The sequence below is a fragment of the Balaenoptera physalus genome (assembly GCF_965194825.1).
Source record: "Balaenoptera physalus genome assembly, chromosome: 3".
Taxonomy (NCBI): domain Eukaryota; kingdom Metazoa; phylum Chordata; class Mammalia; order Artiodactyla; family Balaenopteridae; genus Balaenoptera; species Balaenoptera physalus.
This window is the reverse complement of record NC_138890.1, coordinates 68,410,810-68,432,613: the sequence shown is the minus strand read 5'-3', so window position 1 is coordinate 68,432,613 and position 21,804 is coordinate 68,410,810. Positions and strand designations below refer to the sequence as shown.

The window sequence follows — 21,804 nt, the reverse complement described above, 5'->3', positions numbered from 1 at the left end:
TTTTTAAATTGTAGGTGTAGAAATTCTACATTATAGGAGATATAGTTTATCAGTCTATTATTATTCTGTTCATATTCCTTTTACCCTCTAGTAATAATTCCTTTAATCCTTTCCCACAATTTTATTCAACTTTTATTTTTAACTATACCTCTATTTATGTCCTCTTTAAAATTCATTAAATGTAGAAATAATAATGTCCATTGAGAAAAACATAAGACAAGCTGAAGGAACATAATAAAAACTACCCACAATCCTACCATCAGCAGAAAAACTGTTACTATTTGGTAACACATGTCTTGAATTCATATATACATTCCATGTATATAGTGTAAGACAAATATGTATGTATTTATTTACTTTAAGATTCTGATTTCTTTTCCTTCTGCTTTTATCTTTGTATGTTTGTTTTGTTTTAACCTTTATGCTGTTTACATCCTTTGGCTAGTGTCCTAGGCTTAACCAAAGTCTGAGTTTGGGGACTTTTACCTTCTTTGGCTGCGCTTAAAAGAGTTTATCTTATATTTTTGCATATTTGACTTTAGTATTATAATAGTTTTCTCCCTTAAATTTCTGAATTTCTGTTTTGGTTCTTGAATTTCATTGTTTTTGCTCATCTGTTTACTCTCCCTAAATTCATTAAAACGTATTTTATCTTGTTGGTTAGCTGACGCATTTCACAGCATCATCTTTTAACTATATGTTTTCATTTATGTGACCTTCTGGAAGACATAAAACCAAAAGGGCAGAAAACAGATTGGTGGCTGCCAGCAGCTGGGGATAAGGAGAAGGAACTGACTAAAAAGGAGCATACAAAGCCCTTTTTGAGGTGATAGAAATATTCTATGTCTTCATGTAAGCTATACTAAAGAGGGTAAATTTTATTATTTGTAAATTACATCTCAGCATCAAAAATATACATACAAACACACAAACACAATGACACAGAAAGCAGAACTGATATGACTTAACAGTGAATTATGATGATCAGGGGAGGAGGGCCAATGGTAACCTTCAGGTTTCTGGGGGTATGAAAAGGTATCTTGTTTATTTTGTAATGAAGGGACTTTTTTGCTGTGCAGGAAAGCTGGCAAGGATACCTGTCCACATGTTATGCTATGTTAAAATGAATCTCTTAAAAGGTAGAATGAACTGTGGAAAGTGTTACTGAGGAAGGAAAACATACAAAAGGTTGGAGCAGGGCAGCCACATACATGGTCATGGTCCTACAGGAGAAGACCTCCAACCATACCAGCAGGTAGGCTCGAGCCCCAGCTTCAGGTGGGTCATCCAGTAGGTGAACATCCTATGGATGCTAATATAAGAGCAATTCTTCAGAAGCTCCTCCAGGATCTTGCCAAAGATACAGGACCCCACTGTGTACAGCCCATCTATTAGTTCAGTGTAAAGCACGGCCTTTCCAAGTGACCTTGAACCTCAATCTCTGCACTATCCTCTTGTCCCTTTTCTTACAACCATCGGGGGCTCTGCTCCTTGCTCCAAAAAGGTGATCACATCTGGCTTAGAGATGGATATGATAGTGAGTTCAGGTACCTATAGTTCATCAACATCACATCTCTGCTTTACGGTCTCTCTTTGCAAGGTCCAGACATTCCCACTTATCTTGAGAAAAATCTAAAGCCACATCCCTGAACTTCATTAATCCAGGGTCAATCTTCCTTAGTGTTCTTCCCTAGGAAAAACACAGAGTCCAGAGAAGCACAGCTGTACTTTGACTTTTAGGTATGCAACAACTCTAACTTAATCCACAAGATAACTTCTTTTGGGGAGGGGTAGAATGCATGAAGCCCAACAACTCCATGAACACAGTAAGTGGCCCCAGAACCACTGCACTGTTTTTAACTTTACTTTTTAAAAAGTCCCTGTTCTATCTACTATAAAATGGTGAAGAGGGAGAATTCCTGTTCTCTCTACTATAAAATGCCGAACAGGGGGATTCAGATGGCATGTCCACAGCAACAATCTTTGTAGAAAAAAGCCTCACGTAAACCAAAAAATGGAGGCTTTTTTCCATTTTGCACCTGCCTGCAAACTTCCTTTAACAGAAGAATGCTGATTTTCATAAAACAGCTAAATCCGTGCAACTCAACAGAACCACAGTCTAAACTGTTTCCCTCAGACAACAATGATTCTATTTCAACAAATCAGTACTCTATGGTAGCCACTAGCCGCATGTGGTACTTGAAATGTGTCTTGTCTGAATTGAGATGTGCCATAAGTTAATATTAAACTTTGACTTTTGAAGACTAAGTATGAAAAAATAACTCATTCATAATTTTTAAACACTGATTACATGTTTAAATAATATTTGAATATACTGTGCTAAATAAAATATATTATTAAAATTAATTTTACCTGTTTCCTTTTAATTTTTAAATGTGGCCACTGGAAAATTTGTCTTTACAATACAAAGTCAAGTCTAATCTTCTTCACGACTTTACTTATAAAAGACTTAACTAATCAACTACTGAATATAATAAAAATTGCCTTTTTATAAATTTCAGTTGTTTCAAGAACCATTTTCTAATGCAAGCAAATATTATATATTAATATAGATTCACTTGGATAAAAGAAATTAAAAAGAACACTATATTCATGCACTGCTGGACCATATTTAATCACTCTCAAAAGACAGATCACCTCTTTCATTAGGCTTGTAAATTTGACACAGTAAACAAAGCATATTTTCTCAAAGACCTTATGTCTGAATTTCACACCCTAGTTCAAAGATCCATGAACACCTAAGGCACAAGCACAAGGTATTCGGCAGAATAAAAAAAGCCATATGCACAGCAAACAAACTCCTAACGTATTACCTGATAGATATCTGATAAACTGCTGCTCCCAGAGTCACTGGCAATGCTACAACCAGACTGACTAGAAGACACATGAGTCACCTGTGGATGAGGGTTGTCTGCAATGTGCATCTTGGTAAGATCGGCTGGAAGCTGAAAAAGAAAAATAATTTAAGATAATCTAAATATCAAGCATTACCTCTAAAGAGTTCTTGACACACTGTAACTTCTGCAACAACATTTTGTTTTATGTACATTTCTGTGCAACCTAATTTCTAATCTAAATTCTCCATTCTTGGGAAAAATCTTAGAAAGTGATAAGAACCAAATCAGCATTCTGACTGTTAGGCAAGCCTACAGTGGAAGCCCACTTAGCAGTTTTCAAAAGACATTACCATGAGTAATGGTATTTCAGAGGAAAAACTTGGCCTTTCCTCAAATAAAAATATCAGCTGTTGCTACCGTAAAAGGTAGGAATGCTCGCTCCCTCCCTCCCTCTCTCACACACACATACACACACACACATACACACACACACACAAACACACCTCACTAACACAAAATGGTTGCTAATTCCAGAACAAAACAGCAAAATCTTGGATTGAAGTACAGCATCTGGCACCAAGACTTAAGAAAAGTAACAGCTGACTGCATTCAATATTCCAAAAATTTAGTAAGCCTCTTTTCATTTAATATTGTATTAGCTTATAGTTGGCCTCTAAAAAATTTGTTAGTAATCATAATTATTTAATGAATGTCTATGCTAGGTATAGGGATACAAGAGATACAGAAGGAAATGATTCCACCACCTCATCTTTAATATGGTCAGCGATACAAGTTGTACAATGTAATTCACACCATAAAACTTTAAAAAATTTTACAAAATAAATGCTACTGGAGTTGAGACAAGATACAAACCACTGTGCTCCAAAGAGGTGAGAGAAAATTTTACAAAGGCAATATGATGATGTATTTTCCAAATAATTTCTCTGCAACCAGCTATTCAGGACTACTGAGAGAAATCTATTTACTTTTTAGAGCAGGGTTTCTCATTACTTTATTACAGGAAAATGTTATAGAAACACATGCATAACAGTGGAAACTAAATATACTCTAAAGGAGAAAACGTCCAAGCCTGAATTATATTATCTCAAGAGGAAGTCATGGTAATTATAAAAATTTACACGAAAAAAACTACATCACAAACTTCCCCTGCTGGGATAGGTAATTCAGATGAATCCTGTAACTCAGATATACAGAAAAACAGTAACACATACAATCTGATCCTTGAAGGTGCTTTTCTCTTAAGAGTATTTTCTCATTCCTAAAGAGGAGGCAAACAGGTTGAGAAGCACTTCTGATAGCCCCTGGTTAGAGAGACAAAAGTTATATTCCAAGGCCTAGCATGGAAGGGCCATGCTTTGGATTTGGACCCTGGAGAGTACATTATACCCTAGCAAATAAGTGTGATCCAAAAGTAAACTGATGCACATTTTAGAATCATCTCAATCCCTGATATTGGATTAAAGTTATATAGGATTACTAATGCATCCAGTCAGCTACTGAAAGCAAACACAAAACATCACCACAGAAAAAAACCAAATCATCCTAGGCCTAAAAATACTAAAAGAAAATTTCATACACAATATCCATTGCTCAAATAAAACCAAGCACATTAGGAGACAAGATGGCATTCATGAAAACTAAGGGAAATAATAAACTCTAGAAACCAGTGAAGAAAAACTTCCAAAAAATGGAGTTATCAGATACAGATTCTAAAATAACTGTATTTAATATATACCAGTGGTTGGAAAACATTTTCCTCAGAGGACCAAAGAGTATACACTTTAAGCTTTTGCAGGCCACATACAATCTCTGTGATATTACTTTTTTTTTCTTTGAAACTTTTTTTAAACAACCTTTTAAAAATGTAAAAATCATTCTTAGCTCAGAGGTCATACAGCACACTGGCCATATTTGGTCCAGTTTATCGATCATGACATACACAGAGAAAGACAACACTAAGAATTTTAGCAAAAAAACAGGATAGAAAGCCCAGAGATAAACTCATGCTCATATGGTCACCTCATCTTTGATAAAGGAGACAAGAATATACAATGGAGAAAGACAGCCTCTTCAATAAGTGGTGCTGGGAACACTGGACCAGCTACATGTAAAATAATGAAATTAGAACACTTCCTAACACCATACACAAAAATAAACTCAAAATGGATTAAAGACCTAAATGTAAGGACAGACACTATCAAACTCCTAAGAGGAAAAAACATAGGAAGAGCACTCTTTGACATAAAGAACAGCAAGATCTTTTTTGACCAACTTCCTACAGAAATGGAAATAAAACCAAAATAAACAAATGGGACCTAATGAAACTTAAAAGCTTTTGCACAGCAAAGGAAACCCTAAACAAGATGAAAAGACAACCCTCAGAATGGGAGAAAATATTTGCAAGCAAAACAACTGACAAAGGATTAATCTCAAAATATACAAGCGGCTCATGCAGCTCAATATAAAATAAAACAAACAACCCAATCCAAAAATGGGCAGAAGATCTAAATAGACATTTCTCCAAAGAAGATATACAGATTGCCAACAAAAACATGAAAGAATGCTCAACATCACTAATCATTAGAGAAATGTAAATCAAAACTACAATGAGGTATCACCTCACACCAGTCAGAATGGCTATCATCAAAAAATCTACAAACAGCTACCCACCACCAGAGCCTCCCATCAAGCCTCTTAGATAGCCTCAACCACCAGAGGGCAGACAACAGAAGCAAGAAACACTACAATCCTGCAGCCTGTGGACCAAAAACCGCAGTTACAGAAAGATAGAGTAGATGAAAAGGCAGAGGGCTATGTACCAGATGAAGGAACAAGAAAAAACCCCAGAAAAACAACTAAATGAAGTGGAGATAGGCAACCTTCCAGAGAAAGAATTCAGAATAATGATAGTGAAGATGATCCAGGACCTCGGAATAAGAATGGAGGCAAAGATTGAGAAGATGCAAGAAATGATTAACAAAGACCTAGAAGAATTAAAGAACAAACAAACAGAGATGACCAATACAATAACTGAAATGAAAACTACACTAGAAGGAATCAATAGCAGAATAACTGAGGCAGAAGAACGGATAAGTGACCTGGAAGACAGAATGGTGGAATTCACTGCTGCGGAACAGACTAAAGAAAAAAGAATGAAAAGAAATGAAGACAGCCTAAGAGACCTCTGGGACAACATTAAACGCAACAACATTTGCATTATAGGGGTCCCAGAAGGAGAAGAGAGAGAGAAAGGACCAGAGAAAATATTTGAAGAGATTATAGTCGAAAACTTCCCTAACATGGGAAAGGAAATAGCCACCCAAGTCCAGGAAGCGCAGAGAGTCCCATACAGAATAAACCCAAGGAGAAACACGCCGAGACACATAGTAATCAAAGTGGCAAAAATTAAAGACAAAGAAAAATTATTGAAAGCAGCAAGGGAAAAACGACAAATAACATACAAGGGAACTCCCATAAGGTTAACAGCTGATTTCTCAGCAGAAACTCTGCAAGCCAGAAGGGAGTGGCATGATATACTTAAAGTGATGAAAGGGAAGAACCTACAACCAAGATTACTCTACCCGGCAAGGATCTCATTTAGATTTGATGAAGAAATCAAAAGCTTTACAGACAAGCAAAAGCTAAGAGAATTCAGCACCACCAAACCAGCTCTACAACAAATGCTAAAGGAACTTCTCTAAGTGGGAAACACAAGAGAAGAAAAGGACCTACAAAAACAAACCCAAAACAATTAACAAAATGGTCATAGGAACATACATATCGATAATTACCTTAAACGTGAATGGATTAAACGCCCCAACCAAAAGACATAGACTGGCTGAATGGATAAAAAAACAAGACCCATATATATGCTGTCTACAAGAGACCCACTTTAGACCTAGGGACACATACAGACTGAAAGTGAGGGGATGGAAAAAGATATTCCATGCAAATGGAAATCAAAAGAAAGCTGGAGTAGCTATACTCATATCAGATAAAATAGACTTTTAAATAAAGAATGTTACAAGAGACACGGAAGGACACTACATAATGATCCAGGGATCAATCCAAGAAGAAGATATAACAATTATAAATATATATGTACCCAACATAGGAGCACCTCAATACATAAGGCAACTGTTAACAGCTATAAAAGAGGAAATTGACAGTAACACAATAATAGTGGGGGACTTTAACACTTCACTTACACCAATGGACAGATCATCCAAAATGAAAATAAATAAGGAAACAGAAGCTTTAAATGACACAATAGACCAGTTAGATTTAATTGATATATATAGGACATTCCATCCAAAAACAGCAGATTACACTTTCTTCTCAAGTGTGCACAGAACATTCTCCAGGATAGATCACATCATGGGTCACAAATCAAGCCTCAGTAAATTTAAGAAAATTGAAATCATACCAAGCATCTTTTCTGAGCACAACGCCATGAGATTAGAAATGAATTACAGGGAAAAAAAGGTAAAAAAGACAAACACATGGAGGCTAAACAATACGTTACTAAATAACCAAGAGATCACTGAAGAAATCAAAGAGGAAATAAAAAAATACCTAGAGACAAATGACAATGAAAACACGACGATCCAAAACCTATGGGATGCAGCAAAAGCGGTTCTAAGAGGGAAGTTTATAGCTATGCAAGCCTACCTAAAGAAACAAGAAAAATCTCAAGTAAACAATCTAACCTTACACCTAAAGAAACTAGAGAAAGAAGAACAAACAAAACCCAAAGTTAGCAGAAGGAAAGAAATCATAAAGATCAGAGCAGAAATAAATGAAATAGAAACAAAGAAAACAATAGCAAAGATCAATAAAACTAAAAGTTGGTTCTTTGAGAAGATAAACAAAATTGATAAGCCATTAGCCAGACACATCAAGAAAAAGAGGGAGAGGACTCAAATCAATAAAATCAGAAATGAAAAAGGAGAAGTTACAACAGACACTGCAGAAATACAAAACATCCTAAGAGACTACTACAGGCAACTCTATGCCAATAAAATGGACAACCTGGAAGAAATGGACAAATTCTTAGAAAGGTATAACCTTCCAAGACTGAATCAGGAAGAAACAGAAAATATGAACAGACCAATCACAAGTAATGAAATTGAAACTGTGATTAAAAATCTTCCAACAAACAAAAGTCCAGGACCAGATGGCTTCACAGGCGAATTCTATCAAACATTTAGAGAAGAGCTAACACCCATCCTTCTCAAACTCTTCCAAAAAATTGCAGAGGAAGGAACACTCCCAAACTCATTCTATGAGGCCACCATCACCCTGATACCAAAACCAGACAAAGACACTACAAAAAAAGAAAATTACAGACCAATATCACTGATGAATATAGATGCAAAAATCCTCAACAAAATACTAGCAAACAGAATCCAACAACACATTAAAAGGATCATACACCACGATCAAGTGGGATTTATCCCAGGGATGCAAGGATTCTTCAATATACGCAAATCAATCAATGTGATACACCATATTCACAAATTGAAGAACAAAAACCATATGATCATCTCAATAGATGCAGAAAAAGCTTTTGACAAAATTCAACACCCATTTCTGATAAAAACTCTCCAGAAAGTGGGCATAGAGGGAACCTACCTCAACATAATAAAGGCCATATATGACAAACCCACAGCAAACATCATTCTCATTGGTGAAAAACTGAAAGCATTTCCTCTAAGATCAGGAACGAGACAAGGATGTCCACTCTCACCACTATTATTCAACATAGTTCTGGAAGTCCTAGCCACGGCAATCAGAGAAGAAAAAGAAATAAAAGGAATACAAATTGGAAAAGAGGAAGTAAAACTGTCACTGTTTGCGGATGACATGATACTATACATAGAGAATCCTAAAACTGCCACCAGAAAACTGCTAGAGCTAATTAATGAATATGGTAAAGTTGCAGGATACAAAATTAATGCACAGAAATCTCTTGCATTCCTATACACTAATGATGAAAAATCTGAAAGAGAAATTATGGAAACACTCCCATTTACCATTGCAACAAAAAGAATAAAATACCTAGGAATAAACCTACCTAGGGAGACAAAAGACCTGTATGCAGAAAACTATAAGACACTGATGAAAGAAATTAAAGATGATACCAACAGATGGAGAGATATACCATGTTCTTGGATTGGAAGAATCGACATTGTGAAAATGAGTATACTACCCAAAGCAATCTACAGATTCAATGCAATCCCTATCAAATTACCAATGGCATTTTTTACGGAGCTAGAACAAATCATCTTAAAATTTGTATGGAGACACAAAAGACCCCGAATAGCCAAAGCAGTCTTGAGGCAAAAAAATGGAGCTGGAGGAATCAGACTCCCTGACTTCAGACTATACTACAAAGCTACAGTAATCAAGACAATATGGTACTGGCACAAAAACAGAAACATAGATCAATGGAACAAGATAGAAAGCCCAGAGATTAACCCACGCACCTATGGTCAACTAATCTATGACAAAGGAGGCAAAGATATACAATGGAGAAAAGACAGACTCTTCAATAAGTGGTGCTGGGAAAACTGGACAGCTACATGTAAAAGAATGAAATTAGAATACTCCCTAACACCATACACAAAAATAAACTCAAAATGGATTAGAGACCTAAATATAAGACTGAACACTATAAAACTCTTAGAGGAAAACATAGGAAGAACACTCTTTGACATAAATCACAGCAAGATCTTTTTTGATCCACCTCCTAGAGTAATGGAAATAAAAACAAAAATAAACAAGTGGGACCTAATGAAACTTCAAAGCTTTTGCACAGCAAAGGAAACCATAAACAAGACGAAAAGACAACCCTCAGAATGGGAGAAAATATTTGCAAATGAATCAACGGACAAAGGATTAATCTCCAAAATATATAAACAGCTCATTCAGCTCAATATCAAAGAAACAAACACCCCAATCCAAAAATGGGCAGAAGACCTAAATAGACATTTCTCCAAAGAAGACATACAGACGGCCGCGAAGCACATGAAAAGATGCTCAACATCACTAATTATTAGAGAAATGCAAATCAAAACTACAATGAGGTATCACCTCACTCCTGTTAGAATGGGCATCATCAGAAAATCTACAAACAACAAATGCTGGAGAGGGTGTGGAGAAAAGGGAACCCTCTTGCACTGTTGGTGGGAATGTAAATTGATACAGCCACTATGGAGAACAATATGGAGGTTCCTTAAAAAACTAAAAATAGAATTACCATATGACCCAGCAATCCCACTACTGGGCATATACCCAGAGAAAACCGTAATTCAAAAAGACACATGTACCACAATGTTCATTGCAGCACTATTTACAATAGCCAGGTCATGGAAGCAACCTAAATGCCCATCAACAGACGAATGGATAAAGAAGTTGTGGTACATATATACAATGGAATATTACTCAGCCATAAAAAGGAACGAAATTGAGTCATTTGTTGAGACGTGGATGGATCTAGAGACTGTCATACAGAGTGAAGTAAGTCAGAAAGAGAAAAGCAAATATCATATATTAATGCATGTATGTGGAACCTAGAAAAATGGTACAGATGAGCCAGTTTGCAGGGCAGAAGTTGAGACACAGATGTAGAGAATGGACATATGGACACCAAGGGGGGAAAACTGCGGTAGGGTGGGGATGGTGGTGTGCCGAATTGGGCGATTGGGATTGACATGTATACACTGATGTGTATAAAATTGATGCCTAATAAGAACCTGCAGTATAAAAAAACAAACAAAACAACTAATACTAAACTTTCATTGGGTTATTTGTATGGAAATATGTTAATATAAATGTTTCAGACATTACATGAAATTTCTAAAAATCTTATATTTGTATTTGTATGGAAATATGTATGGAAATATGTTAATATAAATGTTTCAGACATTAAAAAAAAATCTACAAACAATAAATGCGCAGAGGGTGTGGAGAAAAGGGAACCCTCTTGCACTGTTGGTGGGAATGTAAATTGATAGAGTCACTATGGAGAACAGTATGGAGGGTTCCTTAAAAAACTAAAAATAGAACTACCTTATGACCCAGCAATCCCACTATTGGGCATATACCCTGAGAAAACCATAATTCAAAAAGAGTCATGTACCACAATGTTCATTGCAGCTCTATTTACAATAACCAGGACATGGACGCAACCTAAGTGTCCATCAACAGATGAATGGATAAAGAAGATGCGGCACATATATACAATGGAATATTACTCAGCCAGAAGAAGAAACGAAATTGAGTTATTTGTAGTGAGGTGGATGGACCTAGAGTCTGTCATATAGAGTGAAGTAAGTCAGAAAGAGAAAAACAAATACCGTATGCTAACACATATATATGGAATTAAAAAAAAAAAAGGAAATGGTTCTGAAGAACCTAGGGGCAGGACAGGAATAAAGACGCAGACGTAGAGAATGGACTTAAGGACACGGGGAGGGGGAAGGGTATGCTGGGACGAAGTGAGAGAGTGGCATGGACATATATACACTACTAACTGTAAAACAGATAGCTAGTGGGAAGCAGCTGCATAGCACAGGGAGATCAGCTCGGTGCTTTGTGACCACCTAGAGGGGTGGGATAGGGAGGGTGGGAGGGAGATGCAACAGGGAGGAGATATAGGGATATATGTATATGTATAGTTGATTCACTTTGTTATAAAGCAGAAACTAACACACCATTGTAAAGCAGTTATACTCCAATAAAGGTGTTAAAAATAAATAAATAAAAATTTTAAAAAATAGAAAGTCAACAGATGGATTCAGTAACAAATTTGACAGAGCTAAGAAAAAACAGAAAAATAAACATTGGTCTGAAAAAATATCTAGAATGAAGCATGGAGAGTAAAAAGAATGAAGCTAGGAGAGAAGGGCCAAGAGCCAAAGGATATACAGTGAGAAGGTAACATCTGAATAACCGGAGTTATAGAAACAGAAGAGTACTTAAGGCATAGAAATGATGGCTAAGCATTTTTCAAAGTTAACAAAAAATACAAAGTCGCAGACCAAGTAGCTTCAAGAATTACCAGCAAGATAAATAAAAGCCAACCCATACCTATGCACACCAGGGTAGAAGTGTTGGGGAAAGAAACAAAGAGAAAAGTCTTAAGAGCAGTCTGGAAAAAAAGAGATTGCTTTGACAAGAGCAAAATTAAACTGATGGCTGACTTCTCAACCTGGAGGCCAGAAGACAATGGAGTGTTATCTCTAAGAGCTAGAATTCTACACCCAGTAAAAACAGTCCTCAAAACGGGCAAAACAGTCATTTTCAGAGAAACAAAAATGAAGAGAAATACTCCCACAGCAGATCTACAGTGAAGAAAATCCACTGGGAGACAGAAAATGATTCCAAATGAAAGCTTCTAGATGAAGGAAAGAAGGAAAACCAATGAAAATCGGAAACGTGTAAGTAAATCAACATGAATACTGACTATATAAAATAGTAACACAAACCAAAAGAAAGCTTATGTAGTTATATTAATGTCAGATGAAGTAGACTTTGAGGTAAAAGCATTAATAGATGCAAAAGGGGACATTTCATAATGATAAAAAGTTCAACACTAAATAGATTTGCACCTAGTAACATAGCCTCAAACTGTATTAGGTAAAAAATTGACAACAATAAAAGAAGAACTAGATGAATCTACAATTATGCCACGAAACTTTTACCACCCATCTCTCAGGGACAGAATAAGCAAATAAAAAAAAGTAAAGATACAGAAGATATGAACATAATTAACAAATATAACCTGAAGTGTATATATCAACACACAGAACACTGCAATCAACAACTATAGAATACATTCTTGGGCTTCTCTGGTGGCACAGTGGTTGAGAATCCGCCTGCCAATGCAGGGGACATGGGTTCAATCCCTGGTCCGGGAAGATCCCACATGCCGTGGAGCAACTAAGTCCATGCGTCACATCTACTGAGCCTGTGCTCTAGAGCCCGTGAGCCACAACGAAAAGCCACCGCATGAGAAGCACGTGCAGTGCAACAAAGAGTAGCCCCCGCTCGCCAAAACTAGAGAAAGCCCATGCGCAGTAACGAAGACCCGACACAGCCAAAAATAAATAAATAAAATAAATAAATTTATTTAAAAAAAACTATAGAATATATTATTTTAGGGTATATACATAAACATTTATAAACACTGATAGTAAGGCAGGCCTCGACAAAATTCAAAAGGTTAAAATTACACAGAGAATATCCTATGATTACAGTGCAAATAAGGTAGAAATAAGTAATAAAAAGATAACTAGAAAACTATTATGTATTTGGGAAATTATAAAACAAACCTCTAAATAGTCCACAGGTCAATGAAGTCACATTGGAAATTAGAAAATATTTAAACAGAATAAAAATTAAAATGCTATATATCAAAACCTGTGGAATAAGCTAAAGCCATGCTTAGAGGCCATTTTATAGCTCTATTATGAGTACTAAAAAAGGAAGCAGAAAATCAAAGAGCTACCAATAACTGGTTTCCATAATACAGAAGATAGAGGAGTATGTTCCAGCTAAAAGATGTTCCTCTTACAGCGTCTACCGTTTAGCTACAAAGAAAAATATCTCATCTAGTAATGAAGTAGATAGAAAGGCAAAGACTGAATATAATTTTAAAATGACAAATGTCTGGTTGGGGTGTTGGGATGAGGAAGATATTTTATATTCCAAGATTCCTACAGAGGTAAGACCAAGGAAAAGGAGGTCAACCATAAAAGTAACACAGTGAACCAAAGCCACAAGAGCATATCTATAAACTGGCTTGGTAATGATACTTATAACGTACTGAGTAATTGTCATCCTTACTAAACCCTAAATGGCAAGCATTATTATTATCATCCCTACCTTACTGATGAGGAACTGAGGCAATTAGACTAAGCAACTTGCCCTAGATCTCACACTCACGTAAGCAGTGGAGTTGAAATTCAAACCCAGGTTCACCTGATTTCAGTACTCTCTGCTATACTCTACTTTATGCCAGGGACTCTGCTACCAAAGATGAAAACAGATGGGTCCTACCATCAAGGAGCTCAGTCTAATAGTGGAGAGAACACAAAGAGTTATAAGCATATAGATCTGCTTTCTAAGTCATGAAGAAAACTTAGATCTTCATATAGGAATCCCCTCAACCTAGCTATCTGATGGGAATAATGATGATGATGATTGAAACTAACATCTGAGTGCTCACTATATTTACCAAATAGGTATACTACAGCAAATATATCCTTCTACATGCTTTTTATATGGATTATCTAATCTGAGTAAGGGCTACTGCAAATTCAAGAATAGTGAGTAAAATAAGAATGATAAATGTAATGAAGGCTGTAGTAGGACTAATGCTTATTAGGGCTAGGGTTGCTCCTCCAATTAAATGAATTAATAGGTAGATGTTATTATTTTACCCGATTTATAGATTAGGAAACCAACACCCAGAGAAGTTATAAAGGTTGCCCATGGTCACATAGCTAGGAAGCAGGGGTATTGAAATCTGAAACCTAGGCTGCCTGACTATAAATCTGTTGTTCTTTCCTACGAATTTGTTTCCTGATATTAAGTTGGGAGTTCGTAACACCCAGTACTTACTATTTTCTTTAAAACAAAGAAAACATAAAGGAAAAGGTTTCCTTCCAATAGGAATTCTTGATTTCTTAAAACTTCTCCACTGTCTTTCAGCTCATCTGCCCTTTTTCCTTTCCTGACCCCAGCCAGGATTTAATAGCTGACTCTTCATCAGCAACCTCAATTCACTTACCCCATCATCTTCCAGCCCACCAGGTCTGGCAAAATTTCCTATTTTCCGAACCCATTTCGTATACCTGAACTTTTGAGCTCTGTTGGAGTTCACCTATCCATGAAGACTAGTGTCAAAGTTTTATTTGGAGGCTGGGAAGGCTAATGGCTTAAATACAGACACAGATTATGAAAGTACATAGTTTCTTGAAGACTATGTATACATGTAAAGGGAAAGAGATGTATTAAGAAGAGGAAGAATGTAATAAAAAATATTCAGCTAGGTATTTTGAAATTGATTCCTGCAATAGAGAACTACTGTAGGTTTCTGGGAAGGGCAGTGACATAAGATCAACACTATGTCTCACACAGGCTTAACCCAGCAAAGTGTGTATTTCGCCGACTCGAAGTACCCTAAAGGTCCAGGCAACTCTTTGGGGCAACTGTTTCACATGCAGAGACTCAGATATCCAGGCTGCTTTGGTCTCTTGGCTCTGCCATCTTAACATGGGGCCACTTAAGTAATAGCAGCAGGAGAAAAAACGGCTGGAAGAGATTGCTAAACATTGCCAGCAATCACAGAAATAAAAATTAATACAAATAACTTTTTTCCCCATCAGACTGGCAAAAAGAAAATTTCATAATACAAATATGGGCAAGGCAATGGAGGAAAACAATACTTTTATAAATTGCTAAAGGGAGTTATGAATTGATACAGCTACTCTGGACAGTGATTTGGGGAGTAGCCACTCTGAGGGAGCAAATGTAAGATTTATTACATTTAAAATATATAAACCTTATGACTCAACAACTCCTCTTTGGGTACCTACCCTAAAGAAGCATACAGGTGTATAAGGGGGAATGTACAGGGACATTCATTATAATGTTTGTAATAGTTTAAAAGATAAACAAGTATCGCAGGGAGAATAGCTAAATTGTTATATAGCTCATTATAGAATACAATGCAACAGTTCAAGGTATAAAACAGATCTGTATGTTCAAACCTGGATAGTTCTCTCAGATTTACTAATTGAAAAACCAAGTTTCGTGATTAATGTGAAAGATGTGACTCATTTTTTAAAAAAACATAAAAATAATACCACATATTTTCTGGGTATATACTTATCTAGGTTTGGGGGAAAAAACTTGGAGGAACATACACTAGATAACCAACAGTAGCACTGTAGAGTGAAGGTGAAAGATCGGGGCTGGTGGTCCAAAAGGAATTTTAGCTTTATTTGCAATATCTAGCTGAGATGTTATACTTCCCTATCGAGAAAGAATTCCCCTATTACTTCTAAAAATAAATTATTTGAAAAATTTCAGAACTGAAAACAAATATATACACATGCATGTGAGGGCAATTTTCTTCCTTCCCATTTAAAAGTGTCCACAAACACTGGAATGTGCTGAAATTCTGTACCCCTTAGCAACTAGGGGTTGCTATACACACAGTATACATTCTGACTTTTTATAATGTTGAAAATATTAAGATCCAAAGATGAGTTTTATTAGAATGCCTTGTGAGAACATGACAAATACTGATACACTTGATTTAAACTAGAGCCAACGATGAACATTTACCTTATAAGTATTGGAAACAGAGTAGAAAGTGATATAAAATTAGATTAACAACAGAAACTCCCAACATAAGGAAGCTGAGAAATGAATGGGAAGTGAAAAAGGAGTGCGTGTTCACTTCACTCCTTTGAATGCAGCACTCACACTCTTTATATTCCCATTGTATATTATATATATAAACATAAATATATTGTTATATCATTTATATTTCACTTTTACTACCTAATGAAAGCCTACCATAGTGATGCCTACCCCACATACAACACCTGCTCATTAAGAACAACTGAGTGGGGAACTTCCCTGGCGGCGCAGTGGTTAAGAATCCGCCTGCCAATGCAGGGGACACGGGTTCCAGCCCTGGTCCAGGAAGATCCCACATGCCACGGAGCAACTAAGCCCACACGCCACAGCTACTAAGCCTGAGCTCTAGAGCCCGCTAGCCACATCTACTGAGCCTGTGTGCCACAACTACTGAAGCCCGTGAGCCTAGATCCTGTGCTCCGCAACAAGAGAAGTCATCGCAATGAGAAGCTCGCACACCGCAACGAAGAGTAGCCCTGCTCGCCGCAACTAGAGAAAGCCCATGCACAGCAACAAAGACCCAACGCAGCCAAAAATAAATAAAATCAATTTATTCAAAAAAAAAAAAAAAAAAGAATGAAAAACTGAGTGAATACTTGACTTCTGAACACTGTCACTGTTGCTCAGAGGGTTTCCATGGATATCTGAACAGATGAAGTCTTAGCACAGACACATTCAGTATTTCAGGGTGAGTAGCATTTCCTAAACTGTATATGCCAGAATACTGTTTCAGAAGACAAAACTCGTGGATATATTGGGGGGGTGGTTGATGGCTGAATAAATTAGCAAATAATGCTATACCATATGCCCCCTTAACTCTTTACAACAAGCATAAGCATATTTATGGAGGGTCCAAGAAGTCCCACAAAAAAGAAATCTGTTTCACCCAGCATATTCAAAACTTCTTTTCCTCCAATATTTTTATTAACATCCTATCAATGTAAGAAATAATGCTTTGGGACAATCCCATCCATCTATCCAAGAAACATTTATAGAACAATTAGTTCGGGGGGGGAGCAGTGGCAGAGATCTCCTTCAATCTAAATTGGCATGAATGCAGGCATGTATAGCATAAGTGTAATATTACACAAATATTCAAGATTCTAATTCATATTTAAAAACTTAGTCTTCAAGAATAACTTGCCAAAACGAAGAATGATAGTAGGGAAATGTACCCTTTAATAAGTTTGCTATCTGAAACTTTTTGCCCCTTATAATTCATACCCAAGCATTATTTCATTTAAATGAAGGTTATTCAAAGGGCTCTAAAGTATGAAATAATATCTATTATTAACCCTAAAAATAATGTTTAAAAACTACACAATTCCCCAACAGAACAGCATTCCTCAAAGTTCACTATTAAATTCCAAACTGCATTGTTAGAACTTTCTTTTTAAAGCGTAGCTACCTGATACAGAGGAACTGTACCTATGCAGAAGTCACTTATCCATTAACCTTAAAACTATCAAAGAATAAAGATGATTCTTGGGCACATTACAAAGTCTGTAAGTTCCGGTATGCTACTCACAGTAAGACATTTCATAAACACATACTCATTAACTATATATATAAATACATTTCTAACAAGCTTGGTGGTCTAATTTCCCAGTTACTTAATAAAGAGCACTTGGTGTATACCTGGTGCTAGTCATAATAGTGATAGATATCATGGGTTTTGGGAGATTTTAAAAAACAATTAAATAATTCAAAAAGATACATGTACCACAATGTTCACTGCAGCACTACTTACAGTAACCACGACATGGAAGCAACCTAAATGTCTGTCAACAGATGAATGGATAAAGAAGATGTGGCACATATACACAATGGAATATTACTCAGCCAGAAAAAGAAACGAAATTGAGTTATTTGTAGTGAGGTGGACGGACCTAGAGTCTGTCATACAGAGTGAAGTAAGTCAGAAAGAGAAAAACAAATACCGTATGCTAACGCACATATATGGAATCTAAAAAAACGTACTAATGAACCTAGTGGCAGGGCAGGAATAAAGACGCAGACGTAGAGAATGGACTCGAGGACGCGGTGGGGTAAGGGGAAGCTGGGACGAAGTGAGAGTGTAGCAGTGACATATGTACACTACCAAATGTAAAACGGATGGCTAGTGGGAAGCTGCTGCATAGCACAGGGAGATCAGCTTGATGCTCTGTGATGACCTAGAGGGGTGGGATAGGGAGGGTGGGAGGGATGCTCAAGAGGGAGGGGATATGGGGATATATGTATACATATAGCTGATTCACTTTGTTGTACAGCAGAAACTAACACCACATTTTAAAGCAATTATACTCCAATAAAGATATAAAAAAATTAGAATAAGTAACAAATAAAATAACAAATGCAACTTAGAGAGAAAGATCTCATTCTCACTAGGGGTAGAGAGCAGCCCAAATGTACTGAAGAGTCCTGACAAAGACCCAGAATCACAATGTCCAATGTGGTAGCCCTAAGTCACACATGGCTACTGAGCACTTGAAGTGTGGCTAGTCAAATTGAGACATACTGTAAGTATACAATGCAAATTGGAATTCAGTAAAAACAAACAAAAAAAGGAAATATCTCACTAATAATTACTCTATTTTTATTACATATTTTAGAAACTCTACTGGATATATTATTACATTAATTTCACCTTATAAAGTTTTTTAAAAAAATAAGGCTACCAGAAGGTTTAAAATTACATATGTAATTCACATTGTTTTTCTGTTTAACAATATTAGGCCAGAGACTTCAATGAGCATGATGCGTTCAGGAAACAGTAAGCAAACCAGTGTAGCTCAGGTAGAGATGTAAACTATAGGAAGACACAAGAGATGAAGGGCCAGACATAGCATTTTGGGATGCTTAGATTCCCTGTCTTAGAAAAGACCTACTAAAGAGTTTTAAGCAAGAAAATGACTATAGGAAATATACCTTTAGAACACATTACTCTGGAAGCATAGAAGATGAAATGGAAGAAAATCATACACATGGGAGACAGGAAACATTCGTCAAGGCACAAGAAGATGGAGGCCTTAAGAAATTAAGCAAGCCACCAGAATTATAAAGTACTTTCTAGGGCTAGACAGAGTGACATATCAAAGAAGTGTCAGCTGACAGTGAGAGAGAGGGTTAAAAATAGATCCTAAGGCTCCCAAAGCAGTCTGGAGCCTGTTTAATGGAAATAGTCTAAATTTCCCAAAAGCCCTAAAGGAAACAGCTATAACTAATCATAGCAGCCTTGCATATATACAGCAGCACTGTGCCTGAGGCATGTGAGATTGCATTCCTAACTCATTATTTTTACTGAAAGATGAGGATGGGGGGGGCACTGTTAAATAACTCAATAAATATTAGAGTTTTTTTTTTAACTCTAAGACACATATTTCTCCCCACTTTTTAACATTTTTAAAACCACAGAGCAGTGTTCAATCAATATTTGCACTTAACACTGGGTTTGTTAAAAGTGCAAATAGAATTCTTGAGAAAGTAGGAAATCAGTTTAAGAGTGCCTGACAAGTTTGAGGACACACAAGGAAACCAGAGTAGTTGGAGTAGTGTAAGGAAGTAGTGTAAGGAGGAGTGTAGGGGAAGATGAGGGGAAGAGAGATCACATACTGTCTGGCAAGTCATGGTTGACTTTTACTCTGAAGAAAGAATGTCAAGAAGGAGGAAGTGATCAACTGTGTCAAATGCTGCAGATAGGTAAAGCTAGGGAAGGGTCAAGAAATAACCTATAGATTTAGCTGTGTATAAAAGTGAGAATGGAAGCACTTCCTAGACCAGTGACTAGGAGCTACCTAAGGAAGATGGAAGCCAAAGTAGTAACGCCTCCTCCATCTAGTAGACCGTCACTTGGGGCAAGCAACTGTAACTGACCGGACGATGAGCTCTCAAATAATAATCAATCAAGAAAAGTCAAACCCCTGAAAGAAAACAACAAAAAAACTGAACTAAGAAAAATTTGAACTTGAAGAAAGAGCTGATAAGACAATCAGGAAAAAAGAAGAGCATCCACAAAATGAAAACAAGTTATTAAACAAGGGTGGTTGTAAAAAAGCATCACTTAAGAGATTTCAGAAATCAATAACATAATAATTAAATTTAGAAATTTAAAAGGTAAATAGCAGGACAGAAATTAGTCACAAGTGGAGAATTAGTTAATGAGCTAGAATATCAAACTGGGAATGCACAGAGTGAGAATAAAATACAAAACAAATGTTGAGAGACATTATGGATAGATCTAGAGTTCCAACATATGGAGTGACAAGAGAAAAAAAGAGTTGCAGTTTTCAAAAAATAATAAATTCCCCACAACTGAAGACAAACGGGAATCTTCAGCTTGAGAAAGACTTTCAAGTGCCAAAAAGGGGAAAGAAAACAAAACAAAAAATTAGATAATCCATTAAAACTTTATGGTATCAAGGATAAAAAATAAAACGAAACAAAGCAAATAATGCTAAAGCGAAAGACTTTAGATTTATTATTTTATATACAAATAAGCAAATATTTGAAGGGTAAATATAAAGGAAAGCATTTTGAACATTTTTGCTAGAACTATTTATTTGATCAAGAAAATAAATCAACTCAGAAGTACTGAATCTGAGTAGCAGAATGGGCAAAATACATGAATTAATAAAAATGAGTAAAATGTATTAGAAAACCCAAAGTAGCAAGTATGAAAACTTAACCACAAGTTTAATGTGTTTAATCACAATCCAGTTAATATTCCATCAATAATAACATGAGAGTTGGGGCAGGTGGGGGGGGGCGATAGGAGACATGTACTCTATCATAAACACTTAATTTACATAGTAAAGTACCAATCACGAAATCCTGTTCAGATAATATTTGGTGTCATTTAATGAAACATTACAATCTAATCTTTAAAACCCTCTTTGCCTCTTCTATACTTTTTAAACCTTACATTGAAAGTTGGTTACCAGTACCCCAAAAGGCTATTTTTTGTAGGTATTCTGAAGAATAACCCCTATATCTCATTCTTTTGTTTGAATCTTTTTCACCTGGTCCCATCCATTTCCCTTCTGTGTCATTTTAAACCTCAGTGCCAAGCCTCAGCAATGCATGGGCCCCACAGGTGGCATATGCACTAAAGAGACCATCCATGCCTTACCAGATAATAGTACAAATGAACTGTGTACCTAGGCATCTTTCCATCTCTTTACATTTCAATCAGCTCTTTGCCAAATGGACAGTGAATTTAAATGTCCTTCCAGAAGCTGCCTTTAAGAGAGATATCCAACGAGCTATCTTTCAGATAAAACATTACACCATGATGCTACCATAGTATTTCTTCCTTAGTCACCATCAGTAGGACAACCTTTAAACAAAGACATGATTTCAGATCATCCTAAGAGATGCTTCTATTGTGCCTGTCTCTAATTCAACAGAACCATAAAGCAATCTTAACAGTCATTGTTACAATTAAAGTGTTTACTAAAACACTTAGAGACCTACTATGAACAATATAATG

At 36.3% G+C, this 21,804-nt stretch overlaps 1 protein-coding gene across 11 annotated transcripts in view; it reads right to left on the bottom strand.

The window, feature by feature from the left end:
* RAPGEF6 (Rap guanine nucleotide exchange factor 6) overlaps nt 1–21,804 on the bottom strand; it is a 247,099-nt gene that overhangs the window by 100,047 nt on the left and 125,248 nt on the right. For all 11 annotated transcript variants that reach the window (XM_082457818.1, XM_082457826.1, XM_082457821.1 and 8 more), the window contains one exon: nt 2,835–2,966. In XM_082457818.1, coding sequence (XP_082313944.1) covers nt 2,835–2,966 — 132 coding nt within the window. The remainder of the gene's footprint in view (nt 1–2,834; nt 2,967–21,804) is intronic.